This window comes from Ursus arctos, unplaced genomic scaffold, assembly GCF_023065955.2.
Source record: "Ursus arctos isolate Adak ecotype North America unplaced genomic scaffold, UrsArc2.0 scaffold_16, whole genome shotgun sequence".
NCBI classification, from domain to species: Eukaryota; Metazoa; Chordata; class Mammalia; order Carnivora; family Ursidae; genus Ursus; species Ursus arctos.
Genome location: NW_026622830.1, coordinates 34113742 through 34130619, shown reverse-complemented (window position 1 = coordinate 34130619; position 16878 = coordinate 34113742). Strand labels below are relative to the sequence as shown.

At 41.9% G+C, this 16878-nt stretch overlaps 1 protein-coding gene across 1 annotated transcript in view; it reads left to right on the top strand.

Moving 5' to 3' along the window:
• PAK5 (p21 (RAC1) activated kinase 5) overlaps positions 1-16878 on the top strand; it is a 279244-nt gene that overhangs the window by 166247 nt on the left and 96119 nt on the right. The window contains exon 3 of the mRNA XM_026502893.3: positions 12015-12227. Coding sequence (XP_026358678.2) covers positions 12024-12227 — 204 coding nt within the window. The 5' untranslated portion in view covers positions 12015-12023. The remainder of the gene's footprint in view (positions 1-12014; positions 12228-16878) is intronic.

The window sequence follows — 16878 nt, the reverse complement described above, 5'->3', positions numbered from 1 at the left end:
CTCTCTGTGTTATCTCTGCAACTTCCTGAAAATGTAATATTTCAGAGTAATGTCCAGGGACTAATTCCTGAAACCCATGAATATGTTAGGTTACATAGCAAAGGGAAATTGGGGATACAGGTGGAATTATGGATGCTAATAGGATGACCTTAAGATAGGGAGATTATCCAGATGGGCTCAATGGAGTCACGAGGGTTCTTTTTTTTTTTTTTTTTTAAAGATTTTATTTATTTATTTGACAGAGATAGAGACAGCCAGAGAGAGAGGGAACACAAGCAGGGGGAGTGGGAGAGGAAGAAGCAGGCTCATAGCGGAGGAGCCTGATGTGGGGCTCGATCCCATAACGCCGGGATCACGCCCTGAGCCGAAGGCAGATGCTTAACCGCTGTGCCACCCAGGCGCCCCACGAGGGTTCTTAAAAGTGGAAGAACAGGGCAGAAGAGGAGAGTCAGGTGGAGGAAAGAACAGTCAGAGAGAGATGCGATATTGCTGCTTCGAATATGGAGGAAGGGTTCAAGAGCCAAGGAATGCAGGTGGCCTCTGGAACCTGGAAAAGGCAAGGAGATGGAGTCTTCCTTAGAGCCTCCAGAAGGGGATACAGCTCTGCTGATGCCTTGACTTTCACCCACTGGGACTCATTTTAGACTTTCTGACATCAAGAACTGTAAGAGAATGGATTTGTGTTGTCTAAGCTGCTAGGCTTGTGGTACTTTGTAACAGCAGCAATAGGAAACCAACACAGTGAGAATTTAGAGAGATGTACAGATGTAGTGGACATTTGGGGAGCAGAATATGCAGGAATTGGTGATGATTGGGTGTAGAGGATGATAGAGAAGGGGAAGTCGAAGTACACTCCCAGAATTCGCCTCAACAATTTGATACAGCATGGTACTGTATACTAGGATTGAGTTACTGAGAAAAGGAACCAGTTCAACAAATAGGAAGTTTGTGACTTAAGTTTTGGAGATGTCAGGAGTGGCAAGAATCCAGGAGGGGATTTGGATGCATAAATCAGGAACTTAGGAGAGGAGCATGGGCTGTGTCTCCATGTTTAGGGTCATCAGCATAAAGAAGAAGTAAACTTGTGGTATGAGATAAGACCATGGTGAAAAGTAGCTTTTGAGCATAACATTTACATATTTTTCTGCAATTTTTGAGTGCCTACTCTGTTGATGCTATTCTATGAACTATTATAGTCTTCTTGCTACTGTTTTAACATTATCTTATCACTCTGGACAGTGTGAAAGTGATTAGAATTTAAAGATGTTTTCCTCAAAGTAGTCCTTTTGTCAATCCTGTGCATGGGTGGCAGAAAAATGAGATGGATGAATTGAAGCCAGGATGGAGAGCCAGGTTGGACCAGAGTGGTCTTGCAATGTTGACGGTCCAGACAGTGGAGTTGGGTGCATGGATGCGATAAATCTAACTGCAGCCACAGATTCCAGAGTCAGGATGGAATCAGCAAGCTTAGATGATAAGGAGCCAGCAAACAGGTAAAATTCACACAACTCAAATCAGTAGGATGTGCCTAAGAGAGTCCTATAGTAGAGAAGGACAAATAAGAAGCAAAGAGTCCGGTATGGAGGATGAGTTCAAATGCAAAGGATAGGAATTGGAATCCAGAGTCAGATCCCCAAGAGAAGAAAGGGGCTCCAGCCGTTGAGAAGGCAGATGCCGTTGGATTAGGGCTCAGGTCAGAAATGCAGGCTTGAAGCACAGAGCCGCTGGATCACAGGTATCTGTGCGGTAGAAATAGGGACCAGATACAAGAATCATCTTTTTTTTTTTTTAACCGATCCAACATGTTCTGAAGTTTTTCTGGACGGGTTGGAACACTGTGACTGTCTCGTGGGTGATGTCCAGGACACACTACAGTAAAAGAATCTGAGGAAGGGGAGCATGTCATTTACATCTTTTTTGATGCAATAATTTTTCTGAGAAAATAACTTTATTTTTAGATTGACCCCATCCCGAGGTTTTTTTTTTTTTTTTATATTTTCCCCCGAATCACAAATGTGTGATCCATGTTCTATTTTACCTTAAGCAACATGGTTAAACGACAGATGTGTGTCTGAGCAATGGCACCTCAACAGGGGGATGGTAGGGTTGGTGCCATCCCCTCTGCAGTACAATTTCTCAAACAGCCATCTTTCTTCTACCAATGACAGGCCAGTCATTAAGCCTAAATTATCGGAACACGGCTAGGTATTTCTGAAGTCCTTAAGTACCCATTATTGCATTTACCAAGTTCTTCAAAATAGCATTGAGGCTAAGAAAAGAAAAACCTCTTCATGAGAGAGCGAGGAAAGAATCACTTTTGAGATGTACATTAAAGGCACCATATTTAATTCTGTGGTCTTCAAGTACGCAGCTGTCTGTCTAGTTCAAAACCTTGATAGTCCAATAATTACATTAACTCTTCACTTTAGCTGTAGGGCTTGCAAGCGTACCTCCAAGTAGTTGCCATTGCCAGAGGTTAGATCAATACCATTTTGATGGTGAGGGGAGATGTGTACAAAAGATTACCCAATAGATTGGCTCCCACTCTGCTCATCTTATCCCTACGCCATTCCCTCTTCACCACGGTCCTTCTCTGCTAACCACTTCCCCCATGCAGGTCAAAGCTCCTGGAACATATTCATACTATTATCTGTTATTTTTTATATTTTTAACTTATTCTTGTTATAAAATATATGTAACATAAAACTCACCATTTTAGCCATTTTTAAGTATACAGTTGAGTGGCATTAAGTCCATGCACATTCCTGTGCAACCATCACCTCCATCCATCTTCAGAACCTTTTCATCTGTCCAAACTGAAACTGTATACCATTTTACAGTGAGTTTTCCCAGCCCCTGGCAACCACCATTCTACTTAAACTCACCCCATGAGTTTAACTACCTTAGGTATTTTATATAAGTGGAATCCTACAATATTTGTCCTTTTGTGACTGGCTTATTTCATTAATTATTTCATTATTAACGTCTTCAAGGTTCGTCCACATCGTATCATGTATCTCAAGTATCTTTAATAATTTTGAATACATAGAAAAGCAATAGCTTGTGAGCTTGTGTCCTGTGGCCCAAAGTCCATTCAAAACCTCTTATGAGCATGCCAATGTTTTGGAAACTACAGACGCTTCCCATCAGTATACCACTATTCTTACTGAGTATTCAGGCTGTACAAATTAATAACGAATGGCAGAAGTTGTACAAAAAAAAATAAAATTACCAGGCGTGCATGTGTGTGTGTGTATATATGTATATATGTGTGTGTGAGTGTGTGTGTGTGTGTGTGTGTGTGACTAGTTAAACTTTGAGCAAGAAAGTTGAAAATGGAATTCATAGTCCTGAAACTGACTTTTCGCTCTAAAAAAATTCAGGAGAATCAAGTATTAGTGGCAATTTTCAGGGCCAGTAACCATGCTTGAGTCAGGTAGAGTTTTCAAACCAACCTGCAAGGTCACTTCATTTCCTCATTTCCTACCTAAACAAGAATGTTCTTATCAATTCCTGCCTATATGCTTGTGATATATAATATTCTGTGACAACTTGACTATAGGAAGGGAAACTCAGATTGCTGGTAAACTGTTTCTGGGTGTGTGTCTGTGTGTAAGGCTGTTTCTGGAAGAGATTAGCATTTGAATTGGCAAACTGAATAAAGCAGATGACCCTCCCCAAGGTGGGTGAGCACCATCCAGTTCCTTGAGGTCCCAAACAGAACAAAAAGGCAAACAAAGGAAGAGTGAATTCACTCCCTTCCTGCTTGAGCTGAGACATCCAGTCTTCTGCCCTTGGACGTTGGCGATATTGTTTTTATGTTTTCATATTCAGACTGGGACTTACATCATATGAGCCCCTGGTTCTGAGACCTGTGGACTCAGACTGGATGACACCACTAGCTTTCTCCAGCTTGTAGAGAGCAGACCATGGGAGATTTTGGCCAACATAACCACATTAACCAATTTCTATACTACATTTCCTCTTCTGTACGTCTGTGTAAATCCTGTTCTGTTTCTTGGAAGAACCCTGACCAAATACAATGCATGTACCATGAGCTGCAGGCAGTATGAGCTAAGAGACCTCCTAGAGAGGCAAGAAATGAGGGATGCCAGTTTGTCAGATGTGGTTTCTTTACATGTCTCCATCTGCTTATTATGCAAGTGTGCAGTTCAACAATCAGAGGAGGTACTTCTTTCCCCAGCTGCACACCACTTTCGGTGAATATGGCCACCGTAAAATTAAGTAGGCTTTTCCGGTGCTCAGAAACCTTAACAAGTAATGTAGAACAATAGAAACAAGGGTAAAAGGGCCCAGGATTAGAAATCAACTGTGACTCAAACACCTTAATGAATACTCCTGTATGAACTGCCACTTCCCAGGCAAGATGAGAGTCTGAGTACACCGATGCCATTTGGCAACCCACGCTGTCATCTGTGTTGTTTTTCAAGAGCCAGCAATGTCTTCAGTCATTCATGAGTGGCTACTCTCCAAATTTCAAAATGATGGTTGGGAACCCCTGTGTACCCTGTTACCCATGTTGATCAATCTCTTTTTCTGAACATCAACTGAAGGATGGATTTTTAACATTTTACTTGAGTATATTTGGACACATGTAAATTTCGACAAGTGTGTGTTGTCTGTTGGTTCAAAGATATTTTAGGAAAGAAATATACCACATGTGGTTTACAAAAAAGCATGAGAACTCTAATGATTGCCTGCCGCGCCCCCCCATGATAACTCCAAGTTCTGCTTATCAGTGGCCTCCATGACATTTCTTCAGTTTGGGCCTTTTTTTTTTTCTTTCAGTTTTTCTTTTCTAAGGTTTTATTTTTAAGTAATCTCTGCCCCCAACGTGGGGTTTGAACTCACAGCCCTGAGATCCAGTTGCATGCTCTACCAACGGAGCCAGCCAGGCTCCCCTCAGTTTTTTATATATAGCCAAAGATATATGTATGCAGCTACAGCAATTTTAGGCATCTCCATCCTTTTCTGCTACGTAGATAGAATTCAGCCTTATTGCATAATCTGCCCCAATCTCCCGTATTTTCCCGATATGATTTTTTCAGCTATTTTTTGTTATATATCTAAATGGTCCTTAGATTTTGTGATTTTTGTCATTGCCTACTGATAAGCCAAGATTTATATTATGATTATCTTTTCTTTCCATTCCAGTTTTAGGTTTTCCCAAAGTTTCTTGTTGTCTTTCTCTTTTGATAATGGCTTCTTTATAAATCATCATTTATTTTGCTTATTACATCTTACAAGGTGACATGTATTTTTGTTGTTTATCTCCAAATTCCCTGCTACTTTGTGATGTCACACCGGTGTTTGGGAGAGTCCCCCAGCCTGCGTATGCACCCCAGCTATTTCCAGATACGCAGTTACTGGTTTTACCTAAAATTCATAAGTGACAGTAATTGCATATTGGTAATGGAATAGGACTTTGCAATCAGACAGTCAAACGTGGCCCTTAAGGACCAAGTCTTGAAATTAGGTAGACTTGGATTTCTTTCAACTTCTGCCACTTGCTAACCATGGTACCGTGGGTAACCCCGTGACTTAACCTCCCAAAGTTTCAATCCCTGCACTTGTAAAATAAAAGTAATACTTCACAGAGTTGTCAGAATGTAAGAGAATGACCTTTCCACTTAGCCTAGACCATGTCTGATCCCAGGAAATACTCACTTCGTGCTACCTACTATTGCTAGTACTGACGTTTTCAAAGGGCTTCTTGCATTGCCTTCTTATTTAGTAATTCCAACTATTCCAAAAGCTCAGCCAATCTGGATTATCTGCATTTAGAGAGGAGGACGCTATCTCAGGCAGGGCATGCCAAGTAGTGGAAGTGGGACCAGTCTGGTATTCAGGCAGCAAATGTAGACAGCATGGGTGAGCCTATTCTCAGGATGTGGACTGCTTGGGCTTGCGTCCCATTTCAGCGTCTTCCTACCGGGGTGAACTTGGGCACTCCTTAACCTCGCTGAGACTCCATTTCCTTATCTGTATGGCAGGAATAATAATAGTCCTTACGACGTAAATTACCGTGAAGAGAATACATGAGTTTATACAGACAGGACAGCTTCTGGCACACTTAGTACTATATTAAGTCTACTTTAAGTAGCATTTTCTGGTCCCCAGTGAGGTGCTGGGGCACCACACCAGGCAGCCTGATACTAATGATCCCAGGGGCCCTTCTCTTGCTTGCCGGTCCCTTGAATCTCTGCTCATGATCCCAGCTAATGAGGCCGAGTGTGGAGATGCCACATACGAGACCTTTTAGGCTAGGCATGTGCCTCAGGCAGCACTAAGGTGGGGCCGAGAGCTGTGACGTTGCTGAAAGCAGCTGGCGGGCTGAGAGGACAGGGAAGCTGTCAGAGCGTTGCTCTGGAGTCTGGGAGTTTGGATTTCCTTCAGTTTCTTCCATGACACAGCTTTTAGACAAGAACACATGGTGACCAAAACCATCCATCAGAGCAGTGTAAGGTTTGCTCTGAATTTTGCAAGAAACTTCCAGAAACAAGGATTCTGGGGTCTATTTATTCTCTTCCTCTAGGAATGTAACTCCACAGTAGCAGAGAAGTCGCACAAAGCAAATGTATATAACCCACTGTTTCCCAAATGTACTTGACTAAGGAACCATCCTCCATTCTCCACGTTCTTCACCTTTCAGAGAGCTGGTGCGCTCAGGAGCACACTTTGGTTAATGCATAGTCAGACTAGCAGGTGAACGCTCACATGTGTGTTTAATAGTGAAGCAAAGTAATTAGGAAATGGCAGATATAAAGCCTTGAAATGCCTAATTAAGAAACCTGTAGCAGGGGTGCCTGGGTGGCACAGTTGGGTAAGCATCTGACTCCTGATTTCGGCTCAGGTCACGATCTCAGGGTTGTGAGACTGAGCCCTGGATCGGGTTCCATGCTCAGAGGGGAGTCTGCTTAATATTCTCTCTCTCCCTCTGCCCCCCCTCAAATAAATAAATCTTTTTAAAAAATAAAAACCTGTAGCAAAATTTTCTGTGCTGAATGATATCTACCAAAACGTCCTGGAAGTGAGTCGGCTGGAACTCTGGAGAAGGATGTGGTATTCTATGCCCTTACTTTACCTGGATGCTGAGAAGCAAGGGTCTTTTTTTCTATGCGAGGCGTTGTCCTGGCTCCCAGCAGCCCTTTGGCCTTTGCTCAGTGACAGAGTTCTGCTCAGTCAGGAAAAAGGTTCTTTCTGGAGAGACATGATAGGATCCCAAAATTTCCAAAATCTACAGTTCCCTTGTTCGAGCTCACCATCCCCACCCAGGCATATCTCTAGGGGACAAGTTTCCTGAGAAGGGCAGAGGTGGGGATGTCTGGTAGAGCACAGCATTGCATTGTCTAGTGATTACAAGCATCTGTTTTGAGGTTCTGAGTCTCCAGCTTTGCCATTTTTTAACTTCTGAAATTCTGTTTCCTCCATGGAGATATGATAATAACAACTCCTGTGCAGGGAAGAGTTAATATAGCAGCACTGCGCCTATCTTGGAAAAGCCAGTTTGCAAGGTTGGCCCTTGGGTGACATCTGGGAGCTTCGATTTTAGGAGGGTTCCCACCTCTCCCTGAAAAGAATGGTTCACTGTGACTAAACTGTTTATGCAAACAATATTGTTTATGCTGAACCCCTGATTTTCTTCTGGAGTCTAAAATTTTGGCACGGGCCAAGCAAAGGGTGCCTACGTGACTAATACTGAATAAAATTCCCAGGCACTGGGTCTGTACCAAGTTTCCCTGGGAGACAGCATTTTTCATGTATTGTCACAATTCATTGCTAGGGGAATTAATCACGTCCTGTGTGAATCCACCGGGAGAGGACCCCTGGAAGCTTACTCCTGGTTTCCTCCAGACTTTGTCCATGCGCCTTTCCCCTTTGCTGATTATGCTTTGCATACATTCACTGTAATAAATGACAGCTGGAGTGCGACTGTATGCTAAGTGGCTGTGAGTTCTCCTAGCAAATCAAAGCTGGCAGTGGTCTTGAAACATCCCCTCCTGCCCCCACCGCCAACATAGGGTTATTGTGAGTTTTAAGTACAAGCAGACACAATGAACCTTGGGCACTATGCCAGGTACAGACTAAGCATGGACATATCAGAGAGAAGAAACCACTTACCAAGCAGATCTTGGATTTTAAGAGGGCCTCCTACCTTGTATCTCTCTGCTTCTTGGTGTAAAAAGCATCAGGATTCCTTCCCCTGAGTGTGAGATTCCTCATTGCTGTCAGAGTAACAGCCATCGCTAATGAAATATCACCATACACCACGGAGATTCTCTCTACATTTCGTCACCTGTGAGCTTCACAGGAATGTTGCCTGAAATTGTAGAACTTTTTAATTTTCCTTTCTAGTTTCTTCCTCTATAACTCTTCAGCTCAAACTTACTAGATATGTTGCACTGTATTTATAACCATTTAAATTACAGTTGTGTAGTATTGCAGGATACAGTGTAGGAAAATTAATTCAGCCACAGGGTTTCCTCTCTACAGCTGCCTTATTTTAGAACAAGAACAGTATTCGTTCATTGATATGTTCTTTTTTTACATTCTCATTTGAATGGCATGGCCACCACTGGGACATTCACAGTCAGGAAGGGAATAGTAAAACATTTCTATTCTGGTTCTAAAAATATTTGACCTAGCATTTTCAGTGCTTGTTCATGTATGAATTCATGCAAAAAAAAAAAAAAACAAAACAAAAAAACCCCTCTCATCTCATGTGATTTTTCTAAGATAATTGCTACCTTGTTTTTAAAAGAATGGTCATAAAGTTTATTAGAACATCAAGGGGATTCAGCCAACACATAACCAAATTTTATTTTCAAATCGAGAGGTAGTATGCGGACTCGCTTCCTTGGCGTAATATCCTGCCCACTGAAAACCTTCCAGGCCCTCATCCAACCAGAGAGTAGCGTCACAATCAAGAGTCTTCTGACTTAATGGAATCGTATAACAGCAAATGTAGTTACCCAGATTGGACATTATTACTTGAGACTTTGAAGCAGCTAAAGTAGAAAGAGAAAAATGACGGGCATCTGAAGTTACAAGGTATGGGATCATAAGCGAGTCTTTGCTATTAGCATTTTCTGTGCCAAAATTTACTCCACTATGTAATGGCTTAAAGCAACAGCCACTTAGTGTGTCCTGATTCTGTAGGTCAGGACTTTGGGTCTAGCTCAGCTGCACGGTTCCTCTGCTAGTTTTGACTGGGCTCACCTAGTGGATAGCTGCTGGTCAGCTGCGTGGCTTTGCTACCAGGGCTGATTGTTGGTTGGGCTGATGGGTGGCTGGACCAAAGCGTGTCTTCCTCCAGCAGGATGGCGTAGCCTTGTTCCAAGAGCAGCAAGCAGGCAAACCCCAATGTACAAGATCATTCCATGCTTGTGTCATGGTTTCTTTTGTCCCATTGGCCACAGCAAATTACATATCCAGGCCCAGAGTCATGTGGGAGAGACCCATCCAGGGGCATGGACACTGGGAGGCATGAAACATCGGGGGCCATTCCTGGGGCTGTCTACCAGAGCTGGATTCCTTTAGTTCTTTACAGTTTGGCTTGGGTGTTCTCAAATGTTTAAAATCAGCCGACTTATATTTATTAATCCACTTTGTAAGGTACTTAACTAGTTTTAAAAAATTATGTTATGCTCTCCAAAATAGAAAACACATCAAGGTGTTTTGACCCTTTATTATCTTTCGTTGATTTTTCTTTTTTTTTTTTTTAAGATTTTATTTATTTATTTGACAGAGATAGAGACAGCCAGCAAGAGAGGGAACACAAGCAGGGGGAGTGGGAGAGGAAGAAGCAGGCTCATAGCAGAGGAGCCTAATATGGGGCTCGATCCCACAACGCTGGGATCACGCCCTGAGCCGAAGGCAGACGCTTAACCGCTGTGCCACCCAGGTGCCCCTTTCGTTGATTTGTCTTAATCACCTTATGTGTTTTCCAAATTAGTTTGAAGTAACAACCAAGATGGATAAGAAAATGGGTTTTGATAGTCTGGGAAGTTAAAGCTGTGAAGAATCTGATCACTGTCAAGAGAATACACATCCATCCAGTGCTGTGGGCTGAATGTGTCCCTCCAAAACCCCTATGTTGAACTCCTAATCCTCAAGGTGATAGCATTAGGAAGTGGGGCCTTTGGGAGATGACTAGCTCACGAGGGCGGAATGTCACGAATGGAATTAGTGCCATTATTTGAGGGGGCCAGAGACAGCTCCCTTTTCCCTTCCAACATGGAAGGTTCCAGCAAAAAGATAGCCATCCAGGAAGTAGATTCTCACCAGACACCACATCTGCCAGAGCCTTGACCTTGGACTTCCACACTCCAGGACTGTGAGAAAGAAGCATCTGTTGTTTATAAACCACGCAGTCCCGGCTATTTTGTTATGACAGCCCAACAGACTAGTAGACATCAATAGAGAATATAAGGACCATGAGAAAACTTGAAGGCAGCAGGAAGACCCTGTTTGGCAAGCAGGGATTACTGGTTAAAAGAGGAAACGCATTTAAATGGAAGACGAAGGCAAGGGAGAGAGAGGGTCAGGAGGAGGGGGAGAGCAAGGGAAGATGTCAACATCTGTGGAGCTCTTACCCCAGGCGCTAGTCATTGAATAAATGTACTATGCTTGTGATTTTAGTCCATCAGCAAATATTTCTTGAGCCCTCCTATATGCTAGGCACTGGCACCCTGTAGTGAACAAGCCAATAGTATCCCTTCTCTGGTAGATCTTCTATTCTAATTGGGAAAACAGACGCCCAGACACACCATTACACCTAATTAATTGACAGCAAGTGGAGACAAGCTGTAAAGAATATGTACCTGGAGCTGTACGAGTGTATAACCCACCTAAGGGCTGAGATAAGGCTTCCCCAGCAAAGCAGCACTGAAGCCAGACCATCATCTTTTATATAAAGTGCCTGCCCCAGTGTTTTCGGAATTCCCCAAATGATCATGATTGTCCTATTCACAATAAACTGAGAGACGGAAAAGCAATTACACCCAAGATCATAGTGAATAGGTGAATCAGCCTGGCCTTCAAACCCAGGACGTCTTATGTATTTTCAACACCATAAAGCACACAGTGACTATTTCGCAGGTATCCTGGAAGTATCCTGGTCACAGGATATGTTTCAATTAGGTCAGCTACATGGTTTCAAACAGGCAAAATACATCATGCAATGTTCTAAATATAATATACGGTGGGAAGTGGTCTTCCTCCCTGCCTTGTCCCCCAGGCTCCCTTCTCTCCTTCTCTGCAGGTAATGCCACTCCAGTTTCTTGTATGTTTGTTCAGAGATCTATTTAATATTTGCAGCACTTACTTTGTGCTTTTCAGAGTGTTTTACAAATGCTTGCTTGTTTAAGCCTCAGAAGAATTGTATACGGTGAATGTGATTAGTAACCCCATTTTTTCATATATACCCCCACTCGTCCAAAGGTTTAGATTTTAAGTGCACGCCAAACTTTGAGATGCTCCTCGCTGTGTGCTTGTCAGGTTTTGCTTTGCTAATACCACATAACAAGGTCGGAATCTTAGTGGCTTAATTATAAACATTGCTTTCTCACTCATGAGTCGCCCGTGGCTCAGCTGCACGTGGATCCAGACGGGAGGTTGGATTTGGGTCTGCTTCACGCATGTCTCCTTCCAGGATCCAGGCTGAGGGAGTATCTTCCACAAGACACATCTTCTTGCCAGGTAGCAGAAGAACATGGAAGAAAGCGGGAACACACAGTGCCTTCAAAACCCTCCACGTGGCCAAATCCCAAATCAGTGGGGCAGGGAACTATATTCCACACGGCAAGGGCAAGGAGAAAACAGATTAGGAATGAAATAACTAAGCTCCACACCCTGAAAAATCCAACTTTCATCTTTTGCAGCTGAGACATAGAGGAATAATGGAGAAGCCAGAACTACGGATGAGTAATTTTCCTATCGTCTTCTGCTGGCGAGATCTAAACAGCGATCTCTTTTCTGTTTGCATTTCCCAGGTTTGCATCATGTTTGGAAAGAAAAAGAAAAAGATTGAAATATCTGGCCCCTCCAACTTCGAGCACAGGGTGCACACTGGGTTTGATCCACAAGAACAGAAGTTTACGGGCCTCCCCCAGCAATGGTACAGCCTGTTAGCAGACACGGCCAACAGGCCGAAGCCCATGGTAGACCCTTCCTGCATCACACCCATCCAGCTGGCGCCCATGAAGGTATGGCGGGGATTCTGTCTTTAAGTTGGCTCAAGAGGCGTGTTCTCATTTGATGCAGTGCACCATCTTTACAGGCAAGCTAGAAAAATGCCTAAATCATGCACTTGTTTTTAAATATCTGCTGATGATCCACACATATTCTTCAATGATTATAATGTTCATCACTTATCGTAAATTGCGGCACGTGAAAAAGGAACCTCAGCTCTCAGATGTGAGATTTTTTTAAAAATCAAACACATAAAATGCAATCACAAAATAGAGAAGTCCTATTTCTACTTTAAAATGCTATTTGCTAGTCTTCATACTGAAGAATATTATTTACCCCCTCTGGTAAGTGTTGGCAGTAACCTCTGATTAAATAGGCAACCTTTAGGTGTTTTGCATTTGCCCTCAGAATGTTTAAACTTGTATATAAAACTTAGTACTAAGAGATTTTAACAATAATGATTCATATGTATTTATATTCACACACACATATGCATATATATCTACACATATATGCATATTTTATACATAATCATGTTTAAATACATATATATTCATATTTGTCTCCATGGTCTAGCTATTTCAAATAAAATGAGTCACTTGAGTCCTAGACTAGGATATAATTTACCCCTAGACTAGGATATAATTTACCTTAAAGAAATGGCTAGTAGATTTTTGGCAAGGGATGTTCATGAAAATAATTTCATCAAAGCAGAAATTAGTCTCAGTACATTTCAGATATGTCAAGTGACTACAGAGAAAATCCAGTCATTGCTGTTTCCTTATGTGTCTCAGAAGGATAAGAATTCTGTAGACCACCAAGCAATTGCCCAAAAGCTCCCTATGGGAGTTAAACATCATTGAAGTTTATGGTCCTGTTAAATCTAATACATTAGATTCTATTCTATGTCTCTTGCTCATCATATTAGCAGACATCAGAGCTTTGAATACCTTCTTCTGGGTAAACATGAATATTGAATACATTGTATTTAAGTGTTTAGGCAAAACAGAAGTGGTTGCATTTTAGAGGCTGCAAAGAAGCAGCCTAGCTGCTAAGTTACCAGAAATTCTTATATCACCGGAGCTGAGTAAATTAGAATTGTGATTCCATCATTCCTGAATGGTCTTGGTCATTCTCTTCTGGTTTTGTTTTGTTTTCTATTCTGGTATTGAAACAGGTAGGTCTGTGCAACTCAAAGATAAATACAGAGTCTTCTAATTGTGCATTTTGTGAATTTGATTTTCTGATAAGATTTTGAAACTTTTCAGGCCAGCTAAAATGTAAAATACTCAAAAGATGGATATCTGAGAAGATACGTCTTTAGGGACAAAAAGGAACCTCCCATTTAAAGAAGGAGGTTTAATAGATATTTAATAGAAACTGACCAATTAACCAACTCTACTGGTTGATATTAGGTAGTATCTTTTTATCGATTAGGATTTTCTCCCTAAGAGAAGGCTAATGCTTCACTAATGACTAAATAACAGGGTGGGCCATATCTAATAAGAAGTTGGGATTAGAAAGAATTTGCTTTTTATTTTATTTTTTCTCATATCCCAAGTTTTTATAAAACTCAGACAGTGGAATGTGCATCATGCCCAGAACAGTTCTCTGCCATCGATCCTCACGGTGAGGGAAAAATGCCCAGGTGAAACACAGTTACTGAGTGTGGTTATCATTTGATGAGGAATATTCCAGAAAGGGGCAGAGTCTTAGTGTAACTTCAGAGCTGAAGGCCCAGGACATGTGCTGTCTTATTAGAAAGTGTGTTTCTTATTGAGAAAGGAGAGAGTATCATTTATTCGCCATGGTTTTTCATTCGTCTGAGTCCTAGCAGGTCCGGGCTGGCAATGAAGGAAGGTGCTCCTATCTCAGTGATAATCCACCATGCTTCGTGGATGTAGGACTTCACAGGATTTCTAGTTCATTTCTTCCATCTCTCAGATGGGCTGGCCCATTATCCTCTCTGACAGAATTTGTCAGCCCCACCGAGAGTCGGAGCAAGGTTTCCTAACTGCTGAGCTCCTGAGTCCCCAGGATTCTCTTACTCACTCTATGGGCATTCTTGCCCTGAAGCCCCATGAGTGAGCCTTCAATCTGTAGGAAATGAAAATATTTGTTGTAGACAATTACATGCAAACTGCAAGAGGACTGGAAAATACAACTCCAGCGAAGACCCAGGCCTGAATTTTGCAAATGGGACCTCAGGCTCAGTTTTTACTATGAGAAAGAAAATAAATACAGATGGGGAGTGACGAAACAGTAGTCAGCTAGGCTGAATTTTCCCCCAGGAAGAGTAATCAAACACTTTTAACTGAAAGACGCCCACTAAATCCATACCTGGTATCCTCGCCAGCTCCTTTAGATGGATCCTCTCCCCCAGATCCTCTGAGTGCAGTTGTCGCTGTTGGACCGTATTGGTGGTCCGAGAGAGTCCTGCTGACTCCACCAGCCGCTCTAGAATAAGGAAAATAAAAGGCTCAAGGGGCCAACATATGCCATGTGGTTTGGATGATCCCACTTTTTGGAAAAGCCTTCTCTGGAGAAATCTTTCCTATTTTTAACATATTATTAATCACGCAGAATCTATTTCAGAAGTCCGAACAATCCTTGAAAGAAGCTATGGAGGAATTGACAGAAAGGAGTGAAAGGAGTTATGCAGATTTAAAGCCATTTTGGCAAAGTTACTTAAGTAGAAGCAATTCTAATTTGTTCAAGCTGTCCCTTAAAGAGGACAAAGAAAAATAAGACATTGCGATGTGAAAGCAGTCAATGGAAGAAGTGCATAGCGCCTTGCGTTGTGACAAAGCGCCGGTTCCTGGGTATCCGTCAGTAAGCTCAGGCAGGCTGGTTCTGAATGGAAATTCACCATTGCAATGACCTCTTCTCTGATTAGAGTTTTCAGCTGTTCCAGTTCAGAACCTTCTTTAAATTGCTTGCCCCCCTTGCCAGGACACCCTTCTTCTACGTACATTTATTGAGGTCAGTGTTTCTCCAACTGTAGTGTGTCACAGTCACCGGGAGGGCTTGGGCCCATCCCCAGAGTTTCTGATTCAGCAGGCCTGAGATGGGGTCAGGATTTTGCATTTCTAATAAGTTTTCAGGTGATGCTGATGCTGCTGGTCTGGAAACCGCACTTGGAGATCTTTGATTTAGGTAATTATAAAGGAATGTATCTGCATAAGGTATAATCAATACAAGTTTATGCTGGCCACGATTTCCAAATGCTCAGAAATGTAACCAGAAGCCACAGGTTAGCTCAGATTTGTGTCAGAAGTTAAAGTGCATATACTCAAGCCAAAGGCACGTAGTCAAACTGAGAAAATCTGAACCCCCAGAGATGGTGGTTGGGGGAGGTTTTGGGGAAGATCTCTTCAAAGCATTAGGCAAGTACCTTCTAGAAAAACCTTTTTCTGTCCAACATCACTTTGTCCACAGAACATCGTAACCAATATTACCAAACTTACTTCTAAATTAGATGCATTTCTATAGATGGCAGGTTGAATGGTCACATTGTTCTTGCCCCTTGGTTCCCAAACTTGGGCTTTCATCAGAATCTCCTGAAGCGTTTGTTAGAACCCAGATTCCCCAGACCCAGCCTAGAGATTCAGTGTCAATAGATCTGGGGTGGGCCTGGTGATTGACGTGTTTAAAAGCCCTCAGATGCTGCTGGGGAGTGGGGGACACATTTTAAGAACCACTGTTTTAGGTGGACTGAAGTTAGAACTTCTTTGTAGCAGCCTAGAAATCATTTGAAAGATGCTAAAAATAGAGGATAATATTAAAAAGCCTTTGTAGCTTCTTCCTAAAGTGAATAGACAGCATATCTTAATATTTGCTTCATATTTGTTTTTCAGTTTCAAATAGAGCTGTAGAAATAACAGTATTATTTGGCATATTGGAACTTTATTAAATGATGTCATCCTATATATAATATTCTCCAACTTGCTTTTTTGCTGAACGTTGTTTTGAGATAAATCATATTGATGTGTAGAAAATGAGTTTAGAAATTAAAGGGTTGTTTTTGTTTTGTTTTACAATTTATCAGTTTCTCTGCTAAGGGATATTGGCAAGTATTTGCTATTTAGAAGTAATATTGTCATGAACATCCATGTTCATGTCTCCTTGGGCACAAGGTGAGAAGTTTTCTTGTAGCAGTTCTCAAAGCATGGTCTGAGCTCCTCTCTTTGAGGGAGTCTGCGTGATCAAACCTATTTTCACAATACCAAGGGGTTATTTGTATTTTCTGCTCTCACTCTCACCCAAGTGCACAGTGGGGTTTCGTAGAAGCTACATGACGTGTCTTGATGTCATTGGCCTGATACCTAATGGAGCGTGTGCTTTGTATTCTTATGTTTTAAATGTTTCTCAGTTTTAATGTCAAATACAGTAAGTGTTGATAGATAAAACATAAACTGAAGTATTTCAGAGTCTGTCCTCAATAATTATAAGAGGTTCTTGAGACCAAAAAGTCGAGAACCACTGTGTTTGGGCTGACAGCAAATTTTATTATACGTGGCTTCTACACCTTGTTCCTCACACTCTACCGATGGTTTTGGGGTGGGGTTTTGGGGGATTTTTTTGAAAATAGAGATTTTTGTCTTCTCTAGCTGGCTGATAATCTTCTAGTCCCTCCAACTGTCTCAGAGATTATTGAATGTAATA